The 16,502-nt window shown below is 45.8% G+C and overlaps 1 protein-coding gene across 3 annotated transcripts in view; it reads left to right on the top strand.

The window, feature by feature from the left end:
* Positions 1-16,502, top strand: part of LOC106576058 (striatin-interacting protein 1 homolog) — a 38,092-nt gene that overhangs the window by 17,383 nt on the left and 4,207 nt on the right. For 2 of the 3 annotated variants that reach the window (XM_014152906.2, XM_014152904.2), the window contains exons 6-21: positions 3,763-3,831; positions 5,653-5,759; positions 7,260-7,387; positions 7,646-7,834; positions 8,198-8,248; positions 9,167-9,399; positions 10,146-10,211; positions 10,337-10,400; positions 10,878-10,949; positions 11,366-11,440; positions 11,606-11,703; positions 12,039-12,165; positions 13,872-13,972; positions 14,241-14,307; positions 14,507-14,611; positions 14,805-15,009. In XM_014152906.2, the coding sequence (XP_014008381.1) occupies positions 3,763-3,831; positions 5,653-5,759; positions 7,260-7,387; positions 7,646-7,834; positions 8,198-8,248; positions 9,167-9,399; positions 10,146-10,211; positions 10,337-10,400; positions 10,878-10,949; positions 11,366-11,440; positions 11,606-11,703; positions 12,039-12,165; positions 13,872-13,972; positions 14,241-14,307; positions 14,507-14,611; positions 14,805-15,009 (1,757 nt within the window). The remainder of the gene's footprint in view (positions 1-3,762; positions 3,832-5,652; positions 5,760-7,259; positions 7,388-7,645; positions 7,835-8,197; positions 8,249-9,166; positions 9,400-10,145; positions 10,212-10,336; positions 10,401-10,877; positions 10,950-11,365; positions 11,441-11,605; positions 11,704-12,038; positions 12,166-13,871; positions 13,973-14,240; positions 14,308-14,506; positions 14,612-14,804; positions 15,010-16,502) is intronic. The other variant, XM_014152905.1, reaches the window with a different exon arrangement.

Below are 16,502 nucleotides of genomic sequence, written 5' to 3'. Positions count from 1 at the left end.
TGTGTGTGTGTGTGTGTGTGTGTGTGTGTGTGTGTGTGTGTGTGTGTGTGTGTGTGTGTGTGAGAGAGAGAAGGCAGGGAATTGAACAGAATTGAACATCTATTTTTAATTATTCTCCTGGTGGGAGTGACTGGGAGAGGTGGGAGGTGGTACAGGCCATGGTCTATGTGTGTGTGGAGAGGAGACAGACAGCTCGATTATGACTCAGTGTCCAGGAATGGCTTCCTGTTCTGTTTCTTCTGTTGGGTATTTCTGTCCATCCCCTTGGCTCCTCTTTAATGAGAGAGTCACCGCCAGGCCAGGCTAATCCCTGCTGAGTGTTGCTGAGGGACCCTGGATAGTGTGGAGTTAAACACACACAGGCATGTACATGCACACGCACATTCATAGACTGGCTGAGAGACGCGCACACACACACACACACACACACACACACACACACACACACACACACACACACACACACACACACACACACACACACACACACACACACACACACACACACACACACACACACACACACACACACACACACACACACACATTCACCAGAAATGTTAATTCATGAATACACCATTCTCTCTTTCTCTTTTCCTTCCTACCTCCTACCCTCTTCGATTCAGCTAGGATATGAGGCACCTACTGGCTCTTAGTGAGGGGGACAAGAACAGCGAGAACAGGTTGAGAGCAGACAGAGAGGGAGACAGAGCACCGGCCTCTGTGATTCACACTTCACAGCTCACTGGCGAGGCGGCAGAGCCTTCAAGGCGTTGTTTCCTTCCTTTAGTCTATGTGCTCTTCTGTCCTGGTCTCTTATTGAGCTCTGACTCTACAGCTTAGCCTTAGCAAGCAAGCAGCCGCCTCCTACTACTTCGCAGCACCTGTTAAGCTGCGGAGCCAACACACAGGGATTGATCTCTGTCTGTATTTCTCCTCTGCCATTTCTCCTGCCTGCACTGGTATTCATTCTCAGTTGTGATTTACGCTGTTTTTTTTCACTTCAAATCAAATACAAGTTTGTCACATGCTTCGTAAACAACAGGTGTGGACTAACAGTGAAATGCTTACGGGCCCTTCCCAACAATGCAGAGAGAAAGAAAATAGAGAAATAATAGAAAAGTCAAACACGTAATAATAGATACACAATGAGTAACGATAACTTGGCTATATACAAGGGGTACCAGTACCGAGTCGATGTGAAGGGGTACGAGGTAATTGAGGTAGATAAGTACCTATAACTAGGAACAAAGTGACAGACAGTAGTAGCAGCAGCATATGTGACTCGTCAGAAAAATGAATGCAAAAAGGGTCAATGCTATTTGGTTAACTATTTAACTAACTATTTAGCAGTCTTATGGCTTGGCGGTAGAAGCTGTACGAGGGCCTGTTGGTTCCAGACTTGGGTGGCTGGAGTCTGACAATTTTTAGGGCCTTCCTCTGACACCGGCTGGTATAGAGGTCCTAGATGGCAGGGAGCTTGGCACCAGGGATGTACTGGGCCGTACACACTAACCCACAACCCTCCAGGGTCCTTAGCTTAGTGATGGTCGGTCCAGTGTGGCTCAGTTGGTAGAGCATGGCGCTTGCGACATCAGGGTTCTGGGTTCGATTCCCACGGCGGACCAGTACGAAAATGTATGCACTCTGGATAAGTGCGTCTGCTAAATGACAAAAAACGGAAATGTAAAAAATGATGAGCTTGGAGGGCACTATGGTGTCAATGAACCACATTCTCATGTAGATGCTCCTTTTGTCCAAGTGGGAAAGGGCAGTGTGGAGAGCAATAGAGATTGCGCTATCTGTGGAACTGTTGGGGTGGTATGCGAATTGGAGTGGGTCCAGGGTGTCTGGGATGATGGTGTTGATGTGAGCCATGACCAGCCTTTCAAAGCATTTCTCGGCTGCAGATGTGAGTGCTACGAGGCGATAGTCATTTAGACAGGTTACCTTTGGCGTTCTTGAGCACAGGAACTATGGTGGTCTGCTTAAAGCTTGTAGGTATTACAGACTGGGTCAGGAAGAAGTTTAAAATGTCAGTGAATAAACTTGCCAGCTGGTCAGCGCATGCTCTGAGTACACGTCACATCGGCTACGGAGAGGGTGATCACATAATGCAGTCGTCTGGAAGAGTTGGTGCTCTCACGCATGGTTCAGTGTTGCCTCAAAGCAAGCATAGAAGGCATTAAGCTTGTCTGGTAGTATCACGTCACTGGGCAGCTCGTGGCTGAGTTTCCCTTTGTAATCCATGATAGTTTGCAATCCTTGCCGTATCCGACGAGTATTTGAGCCAGTGTAATAGGATTCGATCTTAGTCCTGTATTGACACTTTTCCTGTTTGATGGTTCTTCGAGGGTGTAGCGGGATTTCTTATAACTGTCCGGGTTAGTGTCCCTCTCCTTGAAAGTGGCAGCTTTAGCTCAGTGTGGATGTTGCCTGTAATCCATGGCTTCTGGTTGGGAAAAGTATGTACGGTCAGTGTGGGGACAATGTCGTCAACGCACTTATTAATGAAGCCGGTGATTGATGTGGTAAACTCTCAAAATGCCTTAGGATTATTCCCGGAACAAATTCCAGTTTGTGCTAGCGAAACAGTTCTGTAGCTTAGCATTCGCTTCATCGGACCACTTCCGTCACTGGTACTTCCTGTTTGAGCTTTTGCTTGTAAGCAGGAATCAGGAGGATAGAGTTATGGTCATAATTGCAAAATGGAGGGTGAGGGAGAGCTTTGTATGTGTCTCTGTGTGTGGAGTAAAGGTGATCTAGAGTTGTTTCACCTCTAGTTACACAGGTGAAATGCTGGTAGAAATTATATAAGTTTTCCTGCATTAAGATAACCGGCCACTAGGAGCGCTGCCTCTGGATGAGCATTTACTTGTTGGCTAATGGATCTATACAGATCGTTGAGTGTGGTTTTAGTGCCAGCATTGGTTTGTGGTGGTAAATAGGCATCTACGAAAAATATAGATGAAAACTTGGTAAATAGTATGGTCTACAGTTTATCATGAGGTATTCTAACTCAGGCGAGCAGAACGTCAAGACTTCCTTTAATACTAGCTGTTGTTAAGAAAGAGACACACGCCACCCCCCTTGAGCTTACCTGATACTTCCGTTCTGTCCTGCTGATGCATAGAAAAGCCAGCTAGATGTATATTATCCATGTCCTTGTTCAGCCAAGTTTCCGAGAAACATAGGATATTACAATTCTTCAGATCCCGTTGATGGGATAGTCTCGAGCGGAGCTCGTCCAGTTTGTTCTCCCGTGATTGTACATTCACCAATAGAACAGAGGGTAGAGGTGGATTATCTACCCATAGCCGTAGTTTCATCAGGGTGCCCGCACGTCGGCCTCTATATCGCCGTCTCTTTCTCTTCTGAGTGTTGGGGGATAGGGCCTGGTCCGGGGTGAGCAGTATGTCATGAGCTGCCGACTCATTGAAGTAGGAATATTCTTCCAAATCGAGGTTACTGATCGCTGTTCTGATGTCCTGAAGCTCTTTTCGGTCATAGGAAACAAATTGGGGAAAACATCTATGTACAATTTTTTTTGGGGGGGGGGGATCAGCTCATAAAACGACCGCTATACATTCCATTGCCATTCTAGTCTTTGTCACTTTAATTATAGGAAATGAGAACTTCCTGACCCCATGACCTGACCAGGTCCTAGACATGAGCGATATCTCTAGTCTGTTGTGTTTAGCTGTGGTGTGGTATGCTTTGTACTGTATGCATGCTAAACTGCTTCTGTGTTTGACTCTGCAGTAACAACCAAGCCTGCAGCAGTGCAGTGAGGAAACCTGCCATCTCTCTGGCGGACAGCACAGAACTCAGGTGAGCATCCTTCCACCTCACTGATTTCTACAGCAGTCCCCCAATCAGCCAAGCCAAGGTCTTCAACCCCAGCCCAAAACCCCAAACAGCAAGCAATGCAGATGTAGAAGCATTGTGGCTAGGAAAAACTCCCTAGAAAGGCAGGAACCTGGCCAGTCCTCTTCTGGCTGTGCCGGGTGGAAATTATAAGAGTACCTGGCCATTTAATGCCAGATTGTTCTTCAAGATGTTCAAATGTTCAAGGATGGGCAGCAGGGTCTATTGATAATCAGTGGTTGTAGAGGATGCAACAGGTCAGTACTTCAGGAGTAAATGTCAGTTGCCCTTTCATAGCCGAGCATTCAGAGGTCAGCAGGTGTGTGTGTGTGTGTGTGTGTGTGTGTGTGTGTGTGTGTGTGTGTGTGTGTGTGTGTGTGTGTGTGTGTGTGTGTGTGTGTGTGTGTGTGTGTGTGTGTGTGTGTGTGTGTGTGTGTGTGTGTGTGTGTGTGTGTGTGTGAGTGAGAGAGACAGAGACAGAGACAGCAGGTCCGGGACAAGGTAGCACGTCTGGTGAACAGATCAGCGTTCCCTAGCCGCAGGCAGAACAGTTGAAACTGGAGCAGCAGCACGACCAGGTGGACTGGGGACAGCCAGGAGTCATCAGGCCAGGTAGTCCTGAGGCAAGATCCTAAGGCTCAGGTCCTCCGGGAGGGGAGGGAGAGAGAGAGAAAGAATTAGAGGGAGTATACTTAAATTTGCACAGGACACCAGATAAGACAGGAGAATTACACCAGATATAACAGACTGACCCTAGCCTCCCGGCACATAGACTATTGCAGCATAGATACTGGAGACTGAGACAGGGGTGGGTCAGGGGACACTGTGGTCCTGTCCAACGGTACCCCCGGACAGGGCCAACCAGGCAAGATATAACCCTACCCACTTTGCCAAAGCACAGCCTCCACACCACTAGAGGGATATCAACAGACCACCAACTTACTACCCTGAGACAAGGCTGAGTATAGCCCACGAAGATCTCCTCCACAGCACGAGCCCAAGGGGGCACAAAACCAGACAGGAAGATCACATCTGTGACTCAACCTACTCAAGTGACAAACCCCTCCTAGGGACGGCTTGAAGAGCACTAGTAAGCCAGTGACTCAAGCCCCGTAATAGGGTCAGAGGCAGAGAATCCCAGTGGAGAGAGGGGAGCCGGCCAGGCAGAGACAGCAAGGAAGGTTCGTTGCTCCAGTGCCTTGCCATTCACCTTTGCATCCCTGGGCCAGACTACACTCAATCATAGGACCTACTGAAGAGATCAGTCTTCAGTAATTACTTAAAGGTTGAGACCGAGTCTGCGTCCCCCACATGGATAGGCAGAGCATTCCATAAAAATGGAGCTCTATAGGAGAAAGCCCTGCCTCCAGCTGTTTGCTTAGAAATTCTAGGGACAGTAAGGTGGGAAACTAAATAACACGTCCTAATAGCGTGTAGAAAATGGAGGCCATTATGGCTTGTTTTCCATCTGAATCAAGGCGTTAATGCACAGGACACTGCCTCGCTAACGTTGTATAATTACTGTAGGGTGATTTAGGCTGATGCATTAGCTAGGATAGTGCATGTGGGAACGTGTACAAGAGCATTAAGTATGCACACACACACATTTACAGATTCACACATATACAAACTACACATAGGCAGACATAATGTATGCACAAGCACAGACAGTTATGTTTTTGGAGTGGAGAGCTTTTCTACCTCAGTAGCTTACAGACTATTTGTCTTGATGCATGCATGCACACACCTGTTCATTCTGACCTCTGACCTCTTGTGTTCCACTAGGGTCTTGCTAAGCATCATGTACCTGATGGTGGAGACCATCCGTCTGCAGACAGAGGACGACAGGCCCGAGTGGAGAACTGCCAGAGAGGCCTTCAAGACTGAACTGGGTTTGTGTTTGTGCGTGTGTGTGTGTGTATGTGTGCACTGTAAGACGTTTCTGTAATTTCAACAATAAAACACTGTAGAATGCAGTAAAATACCATAAATGTGTTTTACAGTACAATAAGACTTTAATTTCAACAGTAAAACACTGTGAAATGCATAGTAAAATACCATAAATGTGTTTTACAGAATTAAAAATTATGGTGCATTGTGGGTTAATGTTGTGAGCGGGGAAAGCGTGTTGCTCATTAACATACTGTATGTTAATGTGTGCCTTGTGAGAGGCTATATTTGTTGCACCCGTGAGTGAGAATGCTGTACCCACCCAGAATACAGTAATATACTGTATTTTAGGAATTCTACAAACCTTGTCCTGAAAATCTACAGTAACTTACTGACAATTGCTGGCAGTAATTGACTTTAATTCAGAATACAGTACTAAACTGCATATTTGGAGTGCCAAAAACCTTTTGAGCAGTAGTGGGTGCATGGTATTGTTGTCTTTTAAGAGGCTATATTAGTGAGAATGCTGTACGAATTTAACTGATATGTGGTAGTAGTTCCCTAACAATGAAATGTATATAGGGAACAGATCAGAGTTAGCCTGGCTGACGTGACCCACGTGACTACACAGCTCGAGAGCTGGTGTCTGCCAGACTAGATCAGAGTGGCAGTGGGTCTTAAACATTTAATGGTTGAATATTTAACAATGTCCATTCAATCTGTTTTGCCCTGTACTCCCGGCCAGTTTGGAAGCCTTTGTTTAGGCCTCTAGAAGTGCAAGTGATATAAAACACCAAATGTTCATAAATATGATGTAATATACAAATACCTAGCAGCCAACCTTCTTGCTCCAATCCCTTGTAATTACAGTAAAATACTGCAATAATTGCTTTCTACAGTTATAAGTCACCTTTACTGTATTGGACTGTGTTTCATTTCTTTGACATTATAGTCATTTACAGGAAGGTGGCGTCAAGTTACTGTGAATATCTCAGTAATGTATTGGCACTATCCAGAGATAGTCAGAGATATCATAAGATATCTTGCTGTAATAACAATTATTTTGAAGACCAGTGTATCCTTAACTAAAACAATATTTTCAGTAACGGTTTCAGAAACTTTTTACATGCTATGACTTTGATATGTTTTTTTTCTCAACTTTGGTTGAATGCACAATGTAAGTTGCTAATGACAAGAGTACCTGCTAAATGACCCAAATGTAAAAATGATAACTTGCAAAGAACACTGGGTAATTACAGAAATATACTGTAATTGTAATTGGTACTGTAATTTAGATTACAGTAACTGACTTGGTAGTGTAAATTAGATTACAGTAACATTTTTGGTACCGTAAAATGGATTACAGTAGCTGTACTGTAAAAGAAAGTACAGTAACTTACTGGCCAATTGCTGCCAGTAAGTTACTGTAAATGATACAGGAAATGTTTTAGTGTGTGCACTGTATGTGTGTGCTGGCTGTTGACCCTTTCCTCTAACCTCAGGTTCTCCTCTGTACAACGGAGAGCCATTTGCCCTGTTGCTCTTCACCATGGTGACCAAGTTCTGCAGTATGAACGCTCCACACTTTCCCATGAAGAAGGTCCTGCTGCTGCTCTGGAAGACCATCCTGGTCAGTAAGCTACAACACAGACACCATTACCTGTCCGTTTAGTAGGCTAGCCGCTTCATAACAGAGGTATTTCATCCACCACTATTGTAAATTCAAAACACTTGTTAGAATGCTAACGTCGTGTCAGGCTAGACTAGCTCCCACAATGGAATCGGTGGGTTTGTAAAATTCAGTTTGCCAATATCTGCATGGATGTTACGTGTGTTCATGTACATCTCTATGGCTTTCTGTGTCCATCTGCCTCTGTGCGTGTTACAGTTCACCATGGGGGGCTTCGAGGAGCTCCAGGAGATGAAGGTTCGAGGCAGAGAGAGGCTGAGCCTGCCCCCCCTACCTGAGGACAGCATCAAGGTGGTCCGGAGCATGAGAGCAGCCTCTCCTCCGGCCTCGGCAATGGAGCTCATAGAACAGCAGCAGCAGGCCAAGAGAGGACGCCGCAGCCGCAGGGTACGTATTCTACAACCATTATATCATGCACATACGGTTCCTGGAGCTTTTCACACACACACACCTGTGCGTTAGACTCACTTGACTGAATACACACCTGATGTGTTCTAACAGCGAGCCTAACTAAACCCGTGCAGTCACAGCCTCACACGCCATGCCCTCTAACAAGCATGGATTGCTCAGCTTGACTATAGCAGTAGAGAATGTGAATAGGAACTATGTTCACACCATCAGTGTACTGTGTTCCCCCTGACACGTTTGTTCTTTTAACTTCTTCCTCTAATCCTAACTGTGCTGTTTTTAGACTAGGGCTCTGACTTCACCAGGCTCTCAACCGCCCTCCTCTTCCTTGTGTCCCTACAGAGTGCCTTTGTTGATAGCTTGGAAGGAGACAGTCCCTTTCCCAAGAAGCAGGTCTTTACCCACTTTCCCTCTGCATTTTCTCTGCCTCGGGCTGGTTCTTGCACCTTCTATTCCTCCACCTCTTTCTTTTCCTCTTCTTTCTCCTCTTCCTCTTATTCCTTGTCCTCCTCCTCTTCCTCCTTCCCTTTTCTCCTCCTTCACTGCGTTCTGCACTGTATGGGTGGGTACAGAGAAGGGGCTGGCTGTGGTCGAGGTCCCTGCGGACATGACGGGAGCTTTCCTCTAGTCGCCATCTCCACTGGGTTGTTAAGCCGCCACCGTATCGCTGTAGACAACAGTTCACTGCAGCTTCTTTCCCACCACGCAGCTGAATGGCTTGTTCTCCATGGGATATGAGTCATATAGGTCTATGCTGGTCACACTGCTTCCGTTACCTCTGTTGCTCTCCTCACCAGCACACAGTCTACCTGACGACTACTTACTACCACCACACCGCCATACGTTACATTGCACTGGCGCTCCGCTGCTATTAAATGCAACCCCCTTGCCTGATGCTTGTTGCATTGATGATGCCTCAGTCATTCATTAAAACTATGGAAGTGGTTTGAGATTATTGGGTTTGTGTTGTATGACTGATTATGGTTATAAGTGGAATGTTTAACACTTGAATATGGAGTTGGGCCCAAACATTCCTCAGGTTTTTTACTGGGAGTTTCTGTAACCTTTTTGTTTTGGAGTGCAGCCTTATGGTAGGTAAGTCATGAGTGTTGCTTGGGGTTGAAGTGGGAAGCCAGGGCCTAACCCTGTGTGTGTGTGTGTGTGTGTGTGTGTGTGTGTGTGTGTGTGTGTGTGTGTGTGTGTGTGTGTGTGTGTGTGTGTGTGTGTGTGTGTGTGTGTGTGTGTGTGTGTGTGTGTGTGTGTGTGTGGACGGCCTCTTTCATGCCCCCTGCTGGTTGTTCTGGTTTCCAGCCCCTGGTAAAGCAGGACAGCTTAGACACGTACAACGAGCGGGACCCCTTTAAGAACGACGACGCACGCGACGAGGAGGAGGATGGCGAGGAAGCCGACAGTGGCATCGAGGGCGAGGTGGACCCCCTGGACCGTGATGTCATCATCCAGCCACCACCCCCACCGCCCCCGCTCAGACCCCCCACTGAGAGAGCGTCCCTCCCCAAGGGTCTGCCCTGGGCCCCCAAAGTCAGGTAAGACTGGAACGCCCAGTTCCAAACAAACTTCTCGCCCCTCGCCATAACTCTTAACCCTTCTGTGTTTGCAGATCTGAAGGGATTGGATAGGTGTAATATAGCTGAAGCTCCCCAAAAACCATCAGAAGGCAGGGTGGATCTATCACCTTATTGCTTAACTCAAATCTGCAAACTCAAGTGATAACATGCAAAATAAAATGTACACCGGGTTCTAGTTTTGTTATTCTACACACTCGTCATGCTGATAGTGCCCCCTCTGTTTAGGAGGTCTCAAAGTAACCCACCTCAGTCACTCATACAGTAACAGCCAGTTCCCCCTCGCAAGATGGCCTCTGTCTACACATTAGTGAAAGTGGCCTATCTCTCGTGTGTGTGTGTGGGTGGACTTGGCGACATGAATAATAATTTAGCACATGAGGTGGAGTTCCAGATCCCAATATCACACAGAGTACAGAGGCAGCATCGAGTGTGACTGATGAGGCTTTAAGCGGCCAACACGGCACCCTAAAGTGTGTGTGTGCAAACACTCTAAGATGGATGTCTGTGGGCGAGGAGATGCATCATCTGGTTAGCAGCTGTACGTCTTTGATCGGTCTGTTTAGATAGTATCGCTACAAGCCCGGGAAGCCAGACTAGGACACAACAGTAGGTCTAGTAGTGTGATCAGTGAGAAGGTGGATCTCAGACTGGGGGTTAGTGAGGGGCAGCAGGCTTCTATCGAATCTATCGGTCTGTCTCCACAGAGAGAAAGACATCGAGCACTTCCTGGAGACCAGCAGGAACAAGTTCATCGGCTTCACTCTGGGAAAGTGAGTGTCGCTTTCTCTGTGTTGTGTCTGAAAGGCTCGCTCCGTGTAGTACACTGCCGTGTGTGGTCCTAGTTATTGCAGTGCCAGTGAATGTTCTCTCTCGGCTGCTATGTTTGTTTTTCTAGTGACACAGAGACACTGGTCGGTCTTCCTAGGCCCATACACGAGAGTGTCAAGACCCTTAAACAGGTAAGGAGGAGAGAAACCACTCTTATCCTTCCTCTTCTGTCCTTTCTCCCTCTCCTCTCAATCCCTCCATCGCTCTCTCTCCACCAGGATCGAGTGTTACACTGGTGATGAAGTATTGACGTTTATTTGACCAGCTAGTCAATATCCCTGGACGTTGACATCCCACTTAGAAATCAATTGTGTGTTTTGAGCTGACTGTGAAACACCTTCTCACTGAGGAGTGCCCTTCTGTGTGTCAATCTGTGAATACTAATGAACGCCCGTTAAAAGCCGCTTCTGTTTACACATCGGGCTCTGCCTGACGAGATAATGTCAGAGTACTATAGTATATCGCCATGGTGATGTCTCATTGAAAAGGTGTGAAGTGGAATAGAATGGATTGTGGTTATGAAGTGCTTTGCGTTGGGTCTCCTAGTGCTTTATATTGTATTGTGGCTAACTCACCATATCCAACACCATGCTCTCTTTCCCCTCCAGCACAAATATGTCTCTATAGCTGAGATGCAGATCAAGAGGGAAGAGGAGCTTCAACAGTGCCCCATGACCCTGGTCAGTGACGCTTCTCACTGTTTACTTTTTATGAAATTACAGGAACTCCTCTATTTGAATGAGTTTAATGCTAAGCTTAAACTATACTGGAAAATGAAGTGGGGGGCTGTCAATGTTTTGACCCCTAGCTGCACCACCTCCCAAAAGCATAATGTCTGCTCAATGTCAAAATGTGTATATTTTTAAACTGTAGAGCTTTGTGTTTTATGTTGTAAATGTGTCTTTGTAATAACATTTTAATTCTATTTTTGCCAGGTCTCTCTTCTAAAATAGATTCTTAATCTCCATGAGACTAACCTGGTCAAATAAAAATATGATCTTTCATTTTCTAAGTGTTGGAACAGGGCTCTGTGAATGGAAACAATATGACTATAGACCGTGTGTAACTCATATTGTGTGGTGTTGTGTTGTGTCAGGGAGAAGAGGATGTGGATGAGACCCCAACAGAGATCCTGTATCTGGGAATGCTTCCTAACCTGTCTCAGTATGTGGTGAGGACATCTACCGTTATATTCTGCTCTACCAAGACACTTCACATGGCGTCATCTTACTTTGCATCTCAATAATCATAGATTTTTACTAAGTATTTGCTGTCTAGACCTGTCATGTTTCAGAGCTGAGAGGTTGAAAGCTAAAACCCACGTTGTATTTATCAGATTGCCCTTCTGAAGCTGCTGCTGGCTGCAGCACCGACCTCCAAGGCCAAGACGGACTCCATCAATATACTGGCTGATGTGCTGCCAGAAGAGATGCCGTGAGTGTAATAGCCTTGTGCCTCTCCTTGTTCCCTCACGGTCATCTTTGCTGTTCATGCTTAAGTTGAGTGATGGCAATAAGGAGGACATTTAATTTTGTTTGTTCATAAATAAAGTGAATGACTATAGATTTGTCATGTCAAGGGAAGTTGTTGCTATATTGCTAATCACATAAAAGGTGTGTGTGTGTGTGTGTGTGTGTGTGTGTGTGTGTGTGTGTGTGTGTGTGTGTGTGTGTGTGTGTGTGTGTGTGTGTGTGTGTGTGTGTGTGTGTGTGTGTGTGTGTGTGTGTGTGTGTGTGTGTGTGTGTGTGTGTGTGTGTGTGTGATGGCAGAATCACGGTCCTCCAGAGCATGAAGCTGGGTATTGACGTGAACAGACACAAGGAGATCATTGTCAAGGCTATCTCTGCACTTCTGCTGCTGCTGCTCAAGCACCTGAAACTCAATCACATCTACCAAGTAAGCCACCTACCACCACTACCTGTCTTTCTTTCTCTCTACCTCTTTCTCTCTTTCTCTGTTCCCCACCTTTCCACCCTCACACACCAGGTCAGTCACTATCTCTTGCTCTCCATCCCTTCCTCTCCCCCACCCCCTCAGGTCTGCTGCTGCTCTCGCGCTCTCATCTCTTCCAGTGGTGTAGTGGAGGGTGAACGCAAGTAAATGCAGTTTAACCACTTTTGCAGAAAAGTGCTGCATTGAAAATATAGGAAGCGTAACTTTTTTCATCACAGCCGGCGAACAGTTTATCTCCTCAAAAAATGTAACCACTACATCCCCCCCTTAACCCCCACACCTTTCCCACCCTCACACACTAAGTCAGCCTCCACTCTCTCTCATCTCCCTGCCTTCCACATTCACCACCACATTTCTATGGCTTTCTGTCTCCATCTCCTCTCACAGCCCCCACCCATTTGGCTTCTGGCAGCCGATAACACAGATCCTGCACTGGAATGATAGGCACACAGTCAAAGGTTCGTGCATCTCCCTGCACACAGAGAGGGAGGCAGGATAGAGGGAGGCAGGATAGAGGGAGGCAGGAGGAGGAGGAGGGTTGGAGAAGTACCATCAGACAAGAAATGGGTACATAGCTGCACCATCCATTTTCCAAAATGCAAAGCTGAGCTTCTTCCAAAATCTGCTCTTGTAAAGGAGGATTATAATTCCTATTTTGGGGCGATTAGCTTCATGTATCGCCGTCCTACTGCTGCTTCTCCCTGAGATGAGAGAGTGTGTCTCTCTTCAGCACACGAAACCATGTACCTTTAAAAGGGATTGTTTCAAGGTTTAATTTTTGGCACGCAACCACTATTGATAGGTAGTGAATCGTCTTCACAGAGAAATGAAGCAGCTGCTCTTTTGACAATAGTGTGCTTATACCTGGCTGCATCCCATACCTGGCAGCATGTCAGGACTGTTCTGTCAAATCCTAAATGAAAAAGGAGCTAGTTCCCCATTTAATAGGATGAAAGATGAAACATAGCTGGATGTAAAATTATAGTAGCGCCATCTACTGCCCAAAATGATTCCTTTCACTCTTATTTCCCACTACCAACTGCCAAATGAAGCTTGTTACAAAGATGTATTAATGCAACTGCAGAACCCAGCTCAGTGAAAGGGTTAAATGAGTCTGCCTATGGCTCCTATCCTGCTAGCTCTTAGACGGCCGTGGCGCAGAGCTGAGTACCTCTAGGGAGAGCAGATTGGCTAAATCCTCTTATTGGAACCCCCCTCATTCCCCTCGCGAGAATGTAAAGGGGTTGTCATTTCAGACTGTCTTTTACACCCCAAACATCGGATGATAGAATGCTCATCATAGTTCCTGCTTTGAATTCATAGGCATACAGCAATAATAGTAGCTGTGCTAACAAAAAGTGGTCTCGAAGGTTCTTTTGATGATAGTAAATGATTGCAGAGAATGTATAAAAGAGGAGAAATCGGCTTATTCCTGAACTCTGCAGGCTGCTCATAAAATATAGAAAGACTGGGGGTTGGAGGATTAATCTTTTATTATTTAATAGCTATGATTTTTTATTATTAGGAGTTAAAGGGCTAGTGGGCCTTAGTGCTTTATCTGGTCCTCCATGGTTCTTGTGCACTAAAGACAGGCAGTGACTTTGCAGTGACCTTGTACTTCCTGTCTCTCTCTCTCTCTCTCTCTTCAGTTTGAGATTGTCTCTCAACACCTGGTGTTTGCTAACTGCATCCCACTCATCCTCAAGTTCTTCAACCAGAACATCATGTCTTACATCAGTGCCAAAAACAGGTAGGACTCACTGACTACAACTGACTGCCAATTAGATTCTGCCACAGTGCCAGAGGTGCATCTGCACCCACATAAAGGCATGGCTTCCGTCTGCCAGGTATTTGTTTCCTGCTCATAAAAGACACCGGCGGCTGCAGGGTGGAGATGCCAAAACACAGGGGGTCCAGATGTGGATGGCAAATGTGTCTCTCTCACCTCAATGACAGGTGTAACACCACTGTTGACACAAATATGGGCTGTAATAATCTCGTTTGTGGTCTCATTGTAGTATATGTGTGCTGGACTTCCCTCACTGTGTGGTCCACGAGATGCCTGAGCTCACGGCTGAGAGCTTGGTGAGTCCAGATCACAAACCCATGTGTTTACATCAGACTGTTCAAATGTTAAAGACCTGGCTATGGGTTTGGTTTATCTGTTGGCTGTGATTAGACACTGGCCGTGTCCGGCTTCCCATCCTAAATACTAGGCCGTTATTTATGTATTCTTTGTGGGCGTTTCAATTCTCCTAACCCTGTTGTTGCCTGTGATTTGTAGGAAGCTGGAGACAGTAATCAGTTCTGCTGGCGTAATCTCTTCTCCTGCATCAACCTGCTGAGGATCCTCAACAAGCTGACTAAGTGGAAACACTCCAGGACCATGGTGAGAGAGACCTGGTGTTGCCTCTCTCTATGATCATATGTCCCTTATTCAGTGCCCACTTGTAGAATCAGATCCTTTCAGATCTACAAGAGTGCCTAGGGTGTACAGGCTAGCGGACAGTTTGGAATTCAAAGATTTGTGACGGGACAATTTTGAGATCCACTGTGTCCTTCTCTTCCACCTCCTCTCCCAGATGCTGGTGGTGTTCAAGTCTGCTCCCATCCTGAAGAGGGCGCTGAAGGTCAAACAGGCCATGATGCAGCTGTATGTCCTCAAGCTGCTCAAGATCCAGACCAAGTACCTGGGCCGCCAGTGGAGGAAGAGCAACATGAAGACCATGTCAGCCATCTACCAGAAAGTACGACACAGGCTCAATGATGACTGGGCCTATGGCAACGGTAAGATGCAGAGGAAATAAACTTTTGAACGCATACCTGAAGTCAACTCTTAATTCACTGGTGTGTAGGAGATGTGAAAGCTGTGCAACGAATCAGAATTTGATGATGAATGTGAAATGTAATTCGGTAGGTACATACTATGTGCCTTTGATTATTGATCTCCGTAACTGAAAGTCCAATCAGCCAACTACTGTAAGATGAAGGCCGGTAACTAAGGATGTGTTGCCATAGCAACCAAACCAGGGGCCAGTTAGAGGTGAGAGGCCCTCAGAGGAAAAGAGACGACTGCCTGTCATCACAGGTCTCAGGTTCTATTCTCAATGGACCAGATAGACAGAGGGAAAGAGAGGAGAGAGCTCCATTGGTTATTCAAATCAAATGTTATTGGTCACGTACACACAGTTAGCAGATGTTAATGTGAGTGTAGCAAAAATGCTTGTGCTTTTAGTTCCGACAGTGCTGTAATATCTAACAAGTAATCTGACAATTCCCCAACAACTACCTAATACACACAAATCTAAAGGGGTGAATGAGAATATGTACGTGTGTACGTATGTGGATGAGCGATGGCAGAGCGGCATAGGCAAGGTGCAATAGATGGTATAGAATACAGTATATACGGTTGAAGTCGGAAGTTTACATACACTTAGGTTGGAGTCATTAAAACTCGTTTTTCAACCACTCCACATATTTCTTGTTAACAAATTATAGTTTTATCAAGTCAGTTAGGACATCTACTTTCTGTATGACACAAGTAATTTTTCCAACAATTGTTTACAGACAAATTATTTCACTTAGAATTCACTGTATCACAATTCCAGTGGGTCAGAAGTTTACATACACTAAGTTGACTGTGCCTTTAAAAATCTTGGAAAATTCCCAAAAATTATGTCATGGCTTTAGAAGCTTCTGATAGGCTAATTGACATCATTTGAGTCAATTGGAGGTGTACCTGTGGATGGATTTTAAGGCCTACCTTCAAACTTAGTGCCTCTTTGGTTGACATCATGGGAAAATCAAAAGAAATCAGCCAAGACCTCAGAATTTTTTTTGTAGACCTCGATAAGTCTGGTTCATCCTTGGGAGTAATTTCCAAACGCCTGAAGGTACCACGTTCATCTGTACAAACAATAGTACACAAGTATAAACACAATGGGACCATGCAGCCGTCATACCGCTCAGGAAGAAGATGCGTTCTGTCTCCGATTGATGAACGTACTTAGGTGCGAAAAGTGCAAATCAATCCCAGAACAACCGCAAAGGACCTTGTGAAGATGCTGGAGGAAACAGGTACAAAAGTATCTATATCCACAGCAAAACGAGTCCTATATCGACATAAGCTGAAAGGCCACTCAGCAAGGAAGAAGCCACTGCTCCAAACCCGCCATAAAAAATCCAGACTATGGTTTGCAACTGCACATGGGGACAAAGATCATACTTTTTGGAGAAATGTCCTCTGGTCTGATGAAACAAAAATAGAACTGTTTGGCCAT

This window comes from Salmo salar, chromosome ssa17, assembly GCF_905237065.1.
Source record: "Salmo salar chromosome ssa17, Ssal_v3.1, whole genome shotgun sequence".
In the NCBI taxonomy this organism is placed as follows: domain Eukaryota; kingdom Metazoa; phylum Chordata; class Actinopteri; order Salmoniformes; family Salmonidae; genus Salmo; species Salmo salar.
Note: the sequence above shows the minus strand (reverse complement) of the source record. Positions and strands in the feature narration are given on the sequence as shown.